This window comes from Capricornis sumatraensis, chromosome 3 (assembly GCF_032405125.1).
Source record: "Capricornis sumatraensis isolate serow.1 chromosome 3, serow.2, whole genome shotgun sequence".
NCBI lineage: Eukaryota > Metazoa > Chordata > Mammalia > Artiodactyla > Bovidae > Capricornis > Capricornis sumatraensis.
Window position 1 is genome coordinate 72,415,085 of NC_091071.1, and position 15,816 is coordinate 72,430,900.

At 43.4% G+C, this 15,816-nt stretch overlaps 1 protein-coding gene across 2 annotated transcripts in view; it reads left to right on the plus strand.

Moving 5' to 3' along the window:
- The window catches only part of STK39 (serine/threonine kinase 39), a 316,468-nt gene that overhangs the window by 127,654 nt on the left and 172,998 nt on the right, over positions 1-15,816 (plus strand). For both annotated transcript variants that reach the window (XM_068968272.1, XM_068968273.1), the window contains exons 9-10: positions 2,576-2,624; positions 2,727-2,792. In XM_068968272.1, the coding sequence (XP_068824373.1) occupies positions 2,576-2,624; positions 2,727-2,792 (115 nt within the window). The remainder of the gene's footprint in view (positions 1-2,575; positions 2,625-2,726; positions 2,793-15,816) is intronic.

Sequence of the window (15,816 nt, forward strand, 5' to 3'; positions counted from 1 at the left end):
AAAAGAGTGGCTTTGAGTTCCTTCATCATCTTAATTTTCTTAGCTTTCTTTTCTTTTCACTTAAAAAAATTAAATCTAGGTTATTTTGAACGTGTCTTGGTTTTTGAAATTTGGTTTCATAGCGTCAGTTGCCAGACATACCCAGTCCCTCGTGTAATGGTTCTGAATGTTCTCAGTAGCTGTCTCCTTCCCACGGACACAACCCATGTGTTCGAATGTTCTGACCATCCTCTCCCTGCCTGACAGCACAGTCTCTTATCTGCCAGGTTGTAAGCTGACGAGGGTGGTGTTTATGTCTGTCAGCGTCATCAGAGTGTGCCTAGGGTCTAGCATGATACCTGACAAATAGCCGGTGTTCATTGCATACTTACTGAGAGAATGAAAGGATGAATTTGCAGTTGCTGGAAGCAAAAAACTCTACCAGTGATCTCTTAAGAGTAGTCTACATTAAAAAAAAAAAATAGCAGCCAAAGTTAAATCACTTCAGTTATCCTTTTTAGTTCTAGTTGCCTGGTAAGCAAAGTACAGAAACAAGGTCCAAGGTAAAAATTCCTGAATTTGAATCAACTTAGCAAGGAATATGGAACACAGAATGTAAAGTGTGGCCCACCTGTCCTGTAGACCTTTAGTTACTCAAAGAAATTAGCAATTAGAGGCTGCTGGTTGCATTGCCTATGGCCGTTTGGGGTTCTTTGTTAGGTGCTTGTAACCATTGTTCCACTTGAAATTGAGGAAAAGCACAATAACAATTTAGAGAGAAAACTTCGTTGCACAGAAATGCAGTCTATGGCCCCTGCAGACTGTCACAGTTTGCTCACCATTGCGCTGAATGACGCTCCCTAATTCTTTTGCATGCTGGGTCCCTGGACACATTTTAGTGGGGCTTCCTGGTTCAGAGCACTGGTTTCCAGTCTCTTCAAGTGTGAGGACTCCCTGTAAACTTGGATCCCATAGCACAGTAGTCTTAGGCACTTCTACGATCACTGCCTGAGAAGAGACCTACTGATACTCACTCAGGCTTCCCTCCCCGCTCCCAGTTTTTTATTATGAAAAATTTGAAACATACAGAAAAGATGATAAAATAATACAGTGTTTACGTCTTTGTAAACACCTAGATTCAACAATTATTCACCTTTCTCATATCTGCTGTCCCTGTTATCTACATTTTATTGGCTGAACAGAAAATAAGGAACAAACTTAGGACATCAGCGTGCATTCCTTCCAAATAAAGACACATTCCTCCATCACCGAAATACTTTTCCACACTTAAGTAGATGAACAGAAATTTACTAAAATTGTCCGCTGCCTAGCACATTCACCCATCTCTATTTCTAAATGTCTCTTGTAGCTTCTTCTCCTCTTAAAATTCAAAACTCAGGAGAGGGTCACACGTTGCTTTTGGTTTTATGTTTAAATCTGTTTTCATCTAAAACAGCCCCCTCACGTCTCCTCTTTTCTTCTACGACACCAACTTTTTAAAGAGAACAGCCCAGTTATCTTGCTGACTGTCTGTCCTCTAGGCTTATGTGATTCTTTCTGCATGTCTGCAGGAACTACTGATTAAGGAAGTGGTTCTTTGTGGGAGAGTGCCAGTTATTTAATACAGAAGGAATGACAGAAGTAGAAAAATCAGTGTTCTGCCACCTCCAATGACATAATTATTTAAGGCAAAGATGCCGAAACCAGCAGGTGAAAGATTCTCCAGGACAGGATATGCATATCATGGCAAAGTATTATCCAACAGGATACTTGCCAGTTGCAGTGGGGCAAACTTACCTTGGAGAGCTCTCAGGCCTGGAGAGCAAGTGGTTCAACATAACATCTGTCCTGGTGAAATAACCTATCACCATGTGCCTCCCAGTGCTGCAGTAATTACAGTGTGCATCATCTCTGAAGTGTCCTTCCCCCAAGTACTTGTGTCAACCTAGCCAGGCCTTCAGACCCAACTGTCAGTTTATGGGGAATACAGGACAGAGGAACAAGTGACACTTGAGGGAACAATCAGACTAGTCTCGTCGTGCTTTTAAATGACTTTGCGTTCTGTTAGTCACTGTCACACTTATGTTCCTTGAAAACCAGTAGTCCAGGTACACTTTAGACAGGGTGACTTGGTGGGTGGATAGTGTGGTGGTGCGCAGGTGCGTGGTCCCCTTGCAGACACTGCCGCTCATGGAGAATCGGAGAACACTGTGGACATAGTTTCTTTGATAGGGTCATACCGCCGCTTGTACTGCTTCTGAATAAATACAGGGAGTTAGCTCACAGACGTGTCAGTCTGCCACCTTTTAGAAACCCTGCATTCACTTAGTGAAGTGTAAGGAAGGAGGATGGAAAGTTGATCATGCCCCAGATATTTAACTTACAGGAGTTCATGTGTTTTGCAGTAGAGGTGTTTGAAAAGAACTGGAAAATCGGCGCCAGTTTATTTGGTGCCAGCTTACGATGAATTTAGTCTGTGGTTTGCTATTCCTGAAACTGGTCTTCCAGAAAGACTCTAGGATTAAGTTGTTTCATCAAGGCAGTGTCTTTATTGAGTGGTCATTGTTTCAACTCTAATTTATTATTGATCTTTCAGGCCCACAGCAGCAGAACTTTTAAAATGCAAATTCTTCCAGAAAGCCAAGGTAACATGCTTAAAAACCCAAGTAAATCTGCTATTTTTGAAATCACTATGAATTTCAGTGTATCATATATGATATCAAACCTTGGGAATATTTGTTTTGCAGAACAGAGAGTACCTGATTGAAAAGCTGCTTACAAGAACACCAGACATAGCCCAAAGAGCCAAAAAGGTAAGCGCCCTGAGCACTCTGGCCCCAGTGGGAGCCTCTCCCCCACCCAGGGAAGTGGAGCCTGTAGAAGAATAAAAAAAGATTTCCACATCATCAGGGTGTGTATTTAGAGGTCACTGGGTTAGTGATTACTCAGATAGCTGCATTTTGCCTTTTGGTTACCTCAGGCTGCAGCTATGTGTTTGGGTGTAGAAACAATGTGAAACTCAAAATGATTTCATTCTTCCACGTATTGGCTTTGCTTAAAGAAGGTCAGAGGGGAGGGGAGGGGCTTGTGTTGAGACTAAAACACTGGAGAGGTAAAATATCTTTGAATATCTTCTGTTGAGGGGTGGATTATACCAAAGATGAACAGTCGTTTTTACTCAGCTTGAAATGACAAAACGAAAAAAAAAAACTTTCGTTTTTAATAGTTATTTTGAATATCTGAGTGACAGAGTTTCTTTTCTCTAAAAGACCTTGATTTTTTCTGTAGTCTATGCTATGTTAACTAAATTATGTTAATAATTACCTAAAAAACTGGGTTTTAGATTTTTTAAAAAAAAGGTATGTATGTGCGAGTGTATTTATGTGTTGACCCAGAGTTTTTCTTGTTTGTAATGACAGATTTTATTATGGTATGAAACTTAACAAAATTTAACCTCAGCTTTGGTTTGGTTTAGTTTGATTTTAAAATTGTATTAGATATTTAAATTTAAAATATTGATCTAGGCACAGATTTAGAAAGGGGAAGGTTCTTTTTATTTCCTTTTTTTATGATTAATACTTACAGGGGAAGTTGACATGAATCTAAGTAGTCTGCTCTGTAAATAAAATTGGCCAAGAAATATATGCATGAGAGGTTGCATCTCAGGATACCTAGGTAATAGTAACTTGGACTGTTAACATCTAGACACCGCTTTTTCTAAATCACTGGGTATGAAATACATTTAGCTGATGCTTTCAAATTGCTTTAAATATTAGATTTTAAAATAGACTTCAAGAAATGACCCATCTTGTGTGGGTACCTGAGCCCGTCTTGTATGGGTATCTGAGCCTGTCTCCTAGACCTGCAGAATTCTTTGGAATGGGCTAGTTCTCAGGCTGTGAGTCTGGGTAGGTGATGGGGGATCACTGGCCTGACTGCGGAGACGTGAGGAGGGCTGGTCTCTGGGATGGCTCTGTAGTGAAAATTTAGCAATATTCCATCAGAGTGAGACCTCCCAAGGGGCAGCATAGAGAAGCCAGAGCTTCAGTTTGAGGCAGCAGAAGGTCGAGAGTACCCACCAGAGTGTGGGGACTCCGTCCAGAAGGCTTAAGGAGGTGCCTAGGGTGTTTGCCTGGGGTGTTGGGGTCTAGCATGGGGTCCTCTGATCAGATAACTAGAACATCACCCACAGGGGAAGAAAGGTGTTAGAAAGCCACTAACTTGTACAGTGTGTGCCCCCAAAGGCCTTTGCTTCGGTTTCCCTCTGATCTCACCGTGTAGCTGCTCCCAGAGGGGCTTCCCAAGCCTGCGTCCTGCCCAGGCCACCCGCTCGGCCCCTTGTGCAGTGTTCCCCTCCCAGGCCACACCTGCCTGTGCTTGGTGCTGCTCCCTCAGCCCCCTGGCCTCAGGACCCTCGGCTGATTTTGTATCAGAGGCCACCTTCTTTGTCTTCTGAGTCCTCTCCACGTTTTCCTCTGCACCGTTTCTTGGAATGTTTCCTCCTGTTTTTAATTGAACATTTGCAGTAGATTTCTGTTAATAACTCCTCACCTACCCCATTCCACCTTGGGCACTGCTGCTGCTGCTGCTAAGTCGCTTCAGTCATGTCTGACGCTGTGCGAGCCTGTAGACAGCAGCCTACCAGGCTCCCCCGTCCCTGGGATTCTCCAGGCAAGAGCACTGGAGTGGGTTGCCACTTCCCTTCTCCAGTGCATGAAAGTGAAAAGTGAAAGTGAAGTCGTTCAGTCGTGTCCGACTCCCAGCAACCCTGTGGATTGCAGCTTGGGCACTAGTGCAAGGTTAACTGTCTAATCACGTCACTTAATGGCTCAAAAGTGGTTTCCAAAATTAAACAAAAGCAAATAAATGGGGGGGAACAAGTTGCCTATCAAATAAAGTGCAAGCTCCTTAGCCTTAAATTCATGGCACCGTTTCACCTTCCCGCCTTATACCATTGACCCTTGAACAGCACACCAGCCCTCTGTGCAGTCAAAAATCCGAGCATTAATTTATCGTTTGCCCTCGGTGTATATGGTTCCTCTGTACCTGCAGATTCACTGAATTGTGGATTGTGTTGTACTGTAGTGAACACTGAAAAAAATCCATATGTAAATAGACTTGCACATCAAACTTGTGTAGTTCAAGGGTCAACTCTAATGTATACTGAACTTAAAGCACCTCTAGTTCTTACTACATAACCCGTACTTTCCTTTGACACTTCATCAGCAAAGAACCTGCTCAGGCTGTCACTTTCCTTTTTTTTTTTAAGTTTAGATTACGTATTGTTACATGTTACTGTGTTGTGCATTCCAAATTTCTTTTCGAATGTATCTTAAATAACAAAGAGCACTTTTTGGGAGATGATTTTCCAACCATGTCTTATGCCCTTTTGTTTGCTCCTTGATCTGAGACTTAAACCTCAGGGCTTGTCATTCATGCCTTCAAAAGGAAAATGGCCACACATTTTAAAGTCACACAGAGACGAATGTGAATTAGTTCTTTAAACATCATAATAGAAAAGAGAAGGGCCCCACAGTAATTTTATTCTGGCTCTCCAGCTTCATTAAGTTGGCTGTTTTCCTGTCATGATTCTCATTTTAAAGTGTAAGTTGGTTCTCAACCACACGCCATTCCTTGCCGGCGGGTTCCATGGCCGGTATGCCAGCCGGGACAGCATCCATCAAAATGCGTGTCTTGTTCATAGTAAGTGCCCACAAATGTTCGTTGACTCAATGAATGCATGCTTCAGTGGGCCAAGGAAAAGCCATTTGAAACTCGTTTGTCACTCTCTTGAACCTCTCAAATGCTTGGCATATACTTGTCCCTGGGCTTCCTGTTAATAATAAACCACCCTCCTTCTCCTGGGCTCATGATGTTGATAAGCATCTGTGCTGTTCCTCATTTGAAACCCCTCATGTGGGCTCGGCCACTAGGAAGTAAGTACTATTTTAATCACCGTGTGAATTAACCTTTTTGGTAAGATGACTCTTTACATGTAGGTTCTTGAAGTGTTTGCTGCTGCTGCTGCTAAGTCGCCTCAGTCGTGTCCGGCTCTGTGCGACCCCACAGACGGCAGCCCACCAGGCTCCTCCGTCTCTGGGATTCTCCAGGCAAGAACACCGGAGTGGGTTGCCATTTCCTTCTCCAATGCATGAAAGTGAAAAGTGAAAGTGAAGTTGCTCAGTTGTGTCCGACTCTTAGCGACCCCATGGACTGCAGCCCACCAGGCTCTTCTGTCCATGGGATTTTCCAGGCAAGAGTACTGGAGTGGGGTGCCATTGCCTTCTCCTCTTGAAGTGTTTAAGTAAATGTAATTTAAAAATCGATACAGAGGAGCCGCTAGTGCTGTTTGTGATACTCTTTCTTGGACTTGTCTTTATTGGCGTCTTCTCAGCTGTCTCCCTTCCTGTTTGCTGTGGTGCCCCTAGTAAACTGTGCTCTAGTTTCTTCCTTGGGGATATGTTCCTCAGAGGCTACTCTTTGTTAGTCCCTTGATTTTTGTCTCCTCAGTTTGTTGTTTTTAAAACAGAAACAGTTCACTGATATGCCAGTGTTTACATGACAGCTGGGTGTGTTGACCAAGCTTGGACATTTCGGGAACCAAGCTGTTTGAAATTCGTTGTCATAAATCATCATCTCTGCTGCTCCTCCCTTTTGGTGATCCAAGTTAAGAGCTGTTTGTCAATACGTGTTTTTCTGTATCATGAACAACCCTCATACTTAAGAGAGAGAGGGACTGGTATTGTAGCTGCCCTGAGGACGGCCCATGGAGCCCATCAGTGCAGTCATTTGGTATGAGAGAAAGAGGCTTCTCATTCATGATTGCCCCAAATGTGAAGCATTAGTTGAGCGCCACATAGTTCCATGTGGGTAGGTGATCTTGTCTGCATCCAGAATGACGCCTCTAAATCAGGAAAGCACATTAAAAAATAGAGACAGACCAGTGTGTCTTCTCTGGTAATTTAGTGACATAACATGATTTTGTTTTTTTGGATGTAAAAGTAAGTTCAGAAATCAAGGATATTTTTGTTTTTTTCCCCTGGAGGCAGAGAGTTTGGTCCACTCGAGGTCCTTTTGCTGAAAGATAGTACTGTTCAGGAACCAGTTTTGTTTATTTATTCATGGCTCTGTTGGGTCTTTGTCGCTGCGTGCGGGCTTTCTCCAGTTGCAGGGGCAGAGCAGTCTCTAGGTGCGGGCTCCGCAGCTGGGGCATGGGCTCAGTTGCCTCGTAGCATGTGGCATCCTCCCAGACTGGGGATCCAACCTGTGTCCCCAGATTCTTAATCACTGGACCACCAAGAAAGTGCTTAATTTTCTTTCACCTTGATTTTTCTGCCTGTGAAATGGAAATTCTTTCTGACCTCAGGAACATGGTGAAGGCTCATGAGAGATTTGGTGTTTCTGGACCATAAGACACTGTAAATTCTAAATGAGAACATGCTAATAATGACCCAGGAGAACAGAGTAAGTGCAGCTGTATAACTTTTCAGCTTATTCCTTATCCTTGTGAGTGAGAAGAAAAGGCTTTATTTTCTTCTCATGTGGCTTTTTTAGGGGCCTGTCTCCAGCTGTCTTTTGGGTTTGAAAGCTTGACCGAGTATTGTTCCATCATTAACATTCCTGGAATCGCTGGGTGGAAAAGGTATAAATCATTCTGTTAGAATCAGATGTAGATGCTTAGGACTCTGCACTTCCTGCAGGAGCATCTGAATATCAGAGTTGGCTGACGTCTTTGCTTTATGTTTGTGAAATAAACCTTGAGTCCCCACACACTCACACTCATATTCATACACTTGCTGTGGCTAAAGCTCACTGATGGCAGGACAGGGGCACCCTGCCTAAATGCCAACCCCTTAGCTAAAAAGTACGTTGGCCAGAGAAGGGATGAAGTGGGGATACACGGTGTGTCTTTTCAATATGGTTGTCTGTGTTTTCATGGGAAGTAGACTCACTGGAGGATTTATGGTTTGCATTTTCTTAATTATGAAATTGAGAAGTTAAAAATTGTTAGTGATTATCAGGGGGAAAGGGGTATTTTATCACTGCTACATTTGGGTGAAGCCATCGTGAACTGAAAGAACTTGGATGGTATTTGTGGGTACCAGAATTTGTTATATCAGGCTCCGAGACTGGTTTTATATTAATGACCCGAGGCTCCATGTGGTCCTTCTGTGTGTTTAGGAGTCAGTAGGTAGCAATATTATAGTTCACATTTGAAACTTGACATGTATTGATAACTGGTACTGTTTTTACTTTTTATTTTGAAATAATTTCAGACTTACAAAAATGTTAGCAGAATAGTATAAACATTTCTCTATATTTTCTCTCATGCTTTCTTTTGGAACGTTTCAAAGCTACAGACATGATGCCCTTTATCTTTAAATATACTTCAGTGTGTATTTTCTAAAAACAAGGACATTGTCTTATATCACAGTATGATTGTCAACATCAGGAGCCTAACAGTGATGCAAAACTAGTATTTAATTTTCAGATCTCATATAAATTCTGCCAGTGATAATTTACCTGGTGTAGGACCCAATCCAGGATCATTTAGTTTTATCTCTCCTTTAGTCTTCTTTAGTCTGGAATGGTCTTTCTTTTTCTTTTACAACTGTGACACTTAAAGAGTACAGGACAGCTGTTTTGTAGTTTGGGTTTGTCTGGTAATTCTTCATGATTAGATGCAGTGCATGCATTTTTGATGGGACTATCTTGTAAGTGATGCCGTGTTCCTCGTGGCATATCATATTACAAGGCACATGATGATTTAATCCTTCATTGGTGATGTTATCACACGCTTAAGGAGTATCTGTCAGCTTCGTCACTGTAAGCACAATTAGGTCTTAATAGGAAGGACTCATTAATATTACATTCCCTCTTTATATTAAAACATTAAAAGGTAAAGTGAATGTATTTACTGTGCTGGGTCGTTAGTCCCTTTTCGAGGAAACATTTCTGCTTTGTGGCAGTATGGTTGTACATTCACAGGATATAAACGATAGGATTTCTCTATAATTTCCCAGCAGCCTTGCAGACAGTGAACGTTTTGCTAGCCTGTGATGTTCAGATTGAGGTGAGCGGTGAATGGTGCTGCTGCAGCCTCGGAACCAGGTCTGGAAGCAGGAACATTTGAACCGGTGCCCTTTGTTGGCCGTGCTGCCTGGTCTTTCAGATGGAGCCAAGGACGCTGACATGGTGCTGCCCTGGGGCTGAGAGGATCCGCCCAGGGAGTCTGCCTTTGACTCACACTGGACACTCCATTCGACAGTGGCTGCTGTGGATATCATGTATTGATCAATAAGGAGAATAATTCTCGTGGATACAGCAGACAGGCAATTTAGAAATATGCAGTGAAACAGGAAGCAAGGAAAGAGGCCTTAAGGCAGGTGGGGGAGGAGGGGTGACGTGGGTGGCTGTTGCTGTTGCTCTGGGTAGAATGGAGCAAGAGCCCATGGAAGCCTGCCAAAAGAAGGAGAGAATGACCGTCATGATGTCATCGCCATTGTCCAAATGTCCTCTGCCTCATCAAGGCGCTGGCAGTGGTTGTGGGCCAGGGCATCCCCCTCCACAGCAATCCCCTCCACTGTGTAAAGTGGGGGACGTGTGTTTGTGAAGAGCCTAAGAACACTAGGAATTAAATACACATAGAGCTGCTATGCTTTCACACCTGTTAGATTGCTTTCAGAAATGCTTCCTTATTTATTTGAAACAACTGTGCTCCAAGACAGGTAGGCAGGGCAGGTATTATTATGTACTGCAGAGGAATGCATGAGAGCTGAAAAGATTTGCTTGAAGTCACATTGCTTAAAGAGGCAATTCTTCTTTCTGCTTTGGTGCTCTTTCCACTTCTTATACCTCAGAAGAAAGAAGAAAAGGGGGAGGAAAGGAAGGAGATACAGATGGAGAGGGTGGGCAGGATTAAACAGCACAAATAGGAAAGGCAGGGGCTTCCCTGGCGGCTTAGATGGTAAAGCATTTGTCTGCAGCGCAAGAGACCTGGGTTTGATCACTGGGTCGGAAAGATCCCCTGGAGAAGGGAATGCCCACCCACTCCAGTATTCTTGCCTGGAGAATTCCATGGACAGAGGAACCTGGTGGGCTACAGTGCATGGGGTCGCAAAGAGTCAGACACGACTGAGCGACCAGCACTCTCACTCTGCTGTCAGGAAAAGCAGGCTGTCGGGGAGGCACAGTTGTCGTTCTCAGAGCCCGCAGTCTGCTCTTTAATACACATGATGGTGATGGAGGGGGAGTCCATGCCGTTCGTGGGCACAAGGAGAACCCTGCAGACTTCACTGTAGGAACGTGGTGAGTTTGCCAGGGTTCTTGCAGATACGGAGACAATAATGTGATAAAAGGGCTTTGGGGATTCTAAAGGGAAGAGAAATGGCTAGTAGGAGTTTGGTAGCATTAGCAGTTGTTAACACCTGCCAGAGGCTAGGTGTCTCATTCATAAAATGGGGGAGGTAATAAAAACCCACCTCATGCTTTTGAGGACTAAATAAGGTCAGCGTAGAAAGTGTATAGCATGATAGTTGGCACAAAATAGTAAATGACTATAAATCTAATTATCATAATCATGGTAAATTTTATTATTTTCATAATCACACATATGGCTTTACTGGGCTTCCCTGGGGGCTCAGATGGTAAAAAATCTGCCTGCAGTGCAGGAGACCTGGTTTTGATCCCTGGGTCGGGAAGATCCCCTGGAGAAGGAAATGGCAACCTACTCCAGTATCCTTTCCTGGAGAGTTCCATGGAGAGAGGAGCCTGGCAGGCTGTAGTCCATGGAGTCGTAGAGTCGGACAGGACTGAGCAAGACACACAGACACAGACACAGACACAGACACACACAGACACACACACACACAGTTTTACTATTACGGTTTTATTATAATATCACTGTTGGTTTTTTGTAACCTTTTCTCACACACACACACACATACACACACACAGAGCTTTACTATTACGGTTTTATTATAATATCACTGTTGGGTTTTTGTAACCTTTTCATACACACACACACACACAGAGCTTTACTATTACAGTTTTATAATATCACTGTTGGTTTTTTGTAACCTTTTTCACTCCTGCCGCTGGGGTACCACTGCTGCCATTCCTGTTTCTACTGCAGTAAGGGCTGCTGCCATTACAACCACTGCTGCCAATAATGGACACAGGGTGCGCAGACAGATAAAAGGATACAGTGCAGCCATTGCGGGTTGCCCTTCAGTGGGGAATATAGTGCCTGCATCTCAAGACCTGGAAAACTCAGAGAGCAGCAGGGAATAAATATTTTAGGATATGGGTGTAGAATGTCCTACAAGAATAGAAAAGGTCTTGGAGCTGGTTCATGGGGGAAAGTGGGAAAGGGAGAAAGGGGGACCCATACTTACTGTGGGTCTTCACGCACATGCACAACCCTTGGTTTACATCTATCTTGTTACTAAGTTCAGTTCAGTCGCTCAGTCGTGTCCAACTCTTTGTGACCCCATGGACTGCAGCACACCAAGCCTCCCTGTCCATCACCAACTCCCAGAGTTTACTCAGGCTCATGTCCATTGAGTCCTTGTAATAATCAGTGAAGTCGTGAGTAACAGGATAGAGGTATAATACGTTAGATTATTACAGCTTGTTAAGAAAAAGCTATACATTTTGAAGAATGAGTGAAAAAGAGCAACCAGGACCATGAATATCTCCTGGTTTGTGATTCTTCCATTTGCAGACCTGAGACCTAGGTTGGTTGGGCCCTGACCAACTTCATGCTACCATATAGTAGCCAAGTCTGAAGCCAGGCTCCCAGTTTGCTACCATTTTGTCACTTCTTTTAGTTGATAAAGAGGGAAAATGGGTCTGAATTTTTGTAAAATTGCTTTGCGCCCCCCCCTTCTTGGAAGCTTATCATTAATTTATAAGATGTTGAAATTTATACATTGTCAAGCAACCAGAGAAGAAATTAGGTGATTTCAAATGCTTAATGGGTGGATTTTAGTTTTGTTCCAGGTCTGCCCAGTAGAGGGCGGCAGTGGGTTTTAATTCTGTGTGGTTATGAACTGTAGGCTGATCCAGCTTGGTTGAAGGTCTCAGGTTTGCTCAGAGTAGAAGGATCTAAAGTATGTTAGGTCTCTTCTGAGCTACTACGTACTAGTACTGATTACTAGGCACCTCTATCAGATTTTTTTTTGGGGGGGTGCAGGAGATTGAAGGGTGATGGTTTAGGTATTTCTTGTTATTACCACTTCTCACTTTAAATTACATTTCCTGTTAACAAATCACAGTAATCTGACATGCATTTTATATAATTCATCTCCAAAAGAAAAATCTCAGTTTTGAAGATAATTGTATTTTGTGGTCACATTAATACAGTTTTGGGCGACAAAGACATTTCCAGAAAGTTCACTGGTCCCTGCAGTTCTCCTCAGAGCCAGATCAGTAAAGAAGGAGGGAGTCAAAGTGCATAACTGGGAAGAAGTGAACAGAACTCTGTGTGTCACCACATGAATTATGGGTTTAACGTAAATACTCCTGATGATCGAAGTAGGTTTGAGGATGCGTGTTCTATCACTGCTTTGTGTTTCTTTCTGCATTCCTCATGTTTAAAAATAGCCATTATGTGAATACGGGCTTCCCAGGTGGCTCAGTGGTAAAGAATCCTCCTGCCAATCAGGAGACCTGGGTTTGATCCCTGGGTCAGGAAGATCCCTTGGAGAAGGAAATGGCAACCCACTCCAGTATTCTTGCTTGGGAAATCTCATGGATAGAGGAACCTGACGGGCTACAGTCCATGGGGTCTAAAAGAGTCAGACACAGCTTAGCAACTAAACAACAGCAGCAGCAACTGGGAATTTATTGTACTGAGGAACTCATGTTCACAGGGAGGGCTTTGGTGATTGGGGGGTGTTACTTTTCCTATCTTAAAGCTGAAAGAACAGTTGGCCAAAGGTTAAAGTTATTGGTTTAACTGGACAGATGTTCCCAGAGTGTAAGCTCATTGTTTTCATTGTTTTAAAAAATTTTAATGCATTGCTTTTCGGCAGGTTAGAATGCAGACTCTTTGGTCAGAAAAGTGCTTTAGGCCACTAGGGGGTGCTATCAGAATAGTTAATTTCCTCAGAGTCTCTGGCCAGGAATTGCTTCCCAGTGTGTAAAAACCCTTGTAGATGTTTTCCTTTTGCTCTATGCCGGATATAAGGAGCTTGACTGGTGTTTATGCTGTGAGTGAATTAGGCAGAGCGGAGGGTAGAGGAAAAATGAAGAGAAAAAAGCATCATACATCACTTTCAGTTCTGTTGGTGAATTGAAATTAAAAATTGATACATTCTGGGTCAGTGGCCTCTTTCTGGTGACATTTGATTTAGAGCAGAGAGGATCCACTCTGGAAACTGTGATTTGCTAACCCCACTGGCCTCATTTAGGACAAATGTTTGTATTTTCAGATTGAGGTCTCTTTTAAAAATACCAGTGGCTTAAGAGAGCATTTTAAACTTTTACTGATCTTGGAGGTCCACTTTTAGAAATTTAAACATAATGCCATTCTGAAAATATTATCAGAGCTACTGTTCATACAGATGAACTTGTAGAGAACTGATTGTGTTCTGTTACCAGAAATGAATCAGCGGAATCAATGGCCTTATTTCACATCCAGTTGGATTTCTGAGATCTGTGTGTTCAAATGCATTATGTGCTTCATTTTTGCCTTTGGGAAATTTGATAACTTTTTCCAAAGCTTGTGTGCCTCTGCTAACTTTTTGAAACGTAATTGGCATGCGTGTGCCAGGAGAAGAGCCCTGCCTGCCTGCCTAGTGTTCGCTGAGTGTTACTGATAATATACTGATTACCATTAAGAAAGTTTGTCTTTATTCACTGTTACAACTCATACTAATACCATTTCTTTTAAAGCATATCACTTCTTTTAAAAGTAGATGAACCGTGAGGAACGGAAAGGAATTTGGCTGTGGTTGCAGAAAAGCTAGTATAAAAACTTACCAGATGCCTTTTTGAACTTGTGAGAATTCTAATATGATTGTTCCCTCTGCCTGGTTTAAAACGTCAGTGGCCTCTTGTCAATTACAGGGTCAGTGTCAAGTTCCTGCCACTGATTAAGTTCCATGTTACTTGTAGGGTTGGGCTTCCCTGGTGGCTCAGTGGTAAAGAATCTGCCTGTGATCCAGAAGACGTGGATTCAATCACTGGGTCAGGAAGATCCCGTGGAGAAATGGCAACCCTTTCCTGTACTCTTGCCTAGGAAATCCCATGGACAGAGGAGCCTGGTGGGCTACAGTCCATGGGGGTCGAACAGACATGACTGAGCGGCCAGACGCCAACAGCACTTGCAGGGTGCGGCCACACAAAGCTCCTGTGATGTGTACCTGGCCGCCTATCCAGCTTTTCATGGGCCACTTGCCACCTCACCCTGGACACACACTTATAGTTACTGACTCTTCTCCTTTCCAGTCAACACACTCCGGAAATCCCACGCGTGTTTCCCATGAAGGCGCATGTACTGGTCCCTCTCTTTTCGCTTCTCCCTGAACTTGTATCTTCCAGGCACTGTCACCTCTTTAGCGGAGCTTTCTCATGGCAACACCTCCCCCCCTCAGCCCTGCACTCCAGACAGCTCATCCTTCCTTCATTCCTGCTGCTTCTGAGCCTTGTTGCACTTGGCATCATCGGTAGTTTATTTCCTCACACTTTTGCCTTCTAGACTGTGAGCCCCTTGGGTGCAGGCATGGTGTCATATTATCCCCCAGTACCCAGCATAGTATCTTGGTCAGTCAGTAAGTATCTCTGGAATTAAAGTTCGGCAAGCAAGGTTGTGAGGTTGCCATGACAGGCTTTGTGGGAGTTGACGTGAGAGCGTGAGCGGGGGACAGAGTGAATCTGCTTCTGGTTTTGCAGGAGAATTGTTAAGGTGTTTTCCAGTTGGTGCTCCACCCTTGTATTTTAAGCCTATGACTCAGTTTATCTGATCTTAGGTTGAAACTCCTTTGTTGTCTCCAATTTGCGAGGAGTCTTGGGTGAGCCAATCAATTGTATTTACCTTTGCCGCCTTATCATAAAACGGAATGGTTAGATTTTATTGTCTAACAGTTGTGTATTATCCACTTTGGACTATTTGACAGTGAAAATGTCATCCCTGGCACTCAGCATATTTCCGTATTGTAATTTTCCTCACCTAGTCAGTATGCATATAAGTTTTCCTGTTACCGGAAGCCACATCTAATTAGGAATATATTTTGAAACTACATTTAAATCAGTTTTTAGTACTCTTTCATTCTGGATTACCTGTTACTTATTTCCTCATTTTAGGGGAAATGATTAGATTGCACCCTTATATCATGATTCTGTAAATCTTTAAAACAAGGCCGACATTATGGAGAAGGGAAGGGGAAAGAGACAGAAAATGACAGAACTTTTGTACTTAATTCAGAACAAGAGAACTCCGTTTCAGTGGAAGGAATGCACATGTTTTGCCCTCTTTCCTCCCTGTGCTGGGCTGTGCTTAGTTGCTCAGCCATGTCTGACTCTTTGTGACCCCATGGACTGTAGCCCACCAGGCTCCTCTGTCCGTGGGGATTCTCCAGGCAAGAATACTGGAGTGGGTTGCCTTGCACTCCTCCAGGGGATCTTGCCAGTCCAGGGATCGAACCCAGGTCTCGCCGCATTGCAGGCATTTTCCTCCCTAGCCCCTTACCAAGTTGTGTAATGAAATGAGAGGCCAGCAGAGGGCATGGTGTACATGCTTAAAAAAGCATGGAGAGTCGGGTGTAGGGCTCTGCTCATTCTGTTAATCTGATTTGATTGGCATAATAGAGATGCATGACTCTGTTGTTTTTT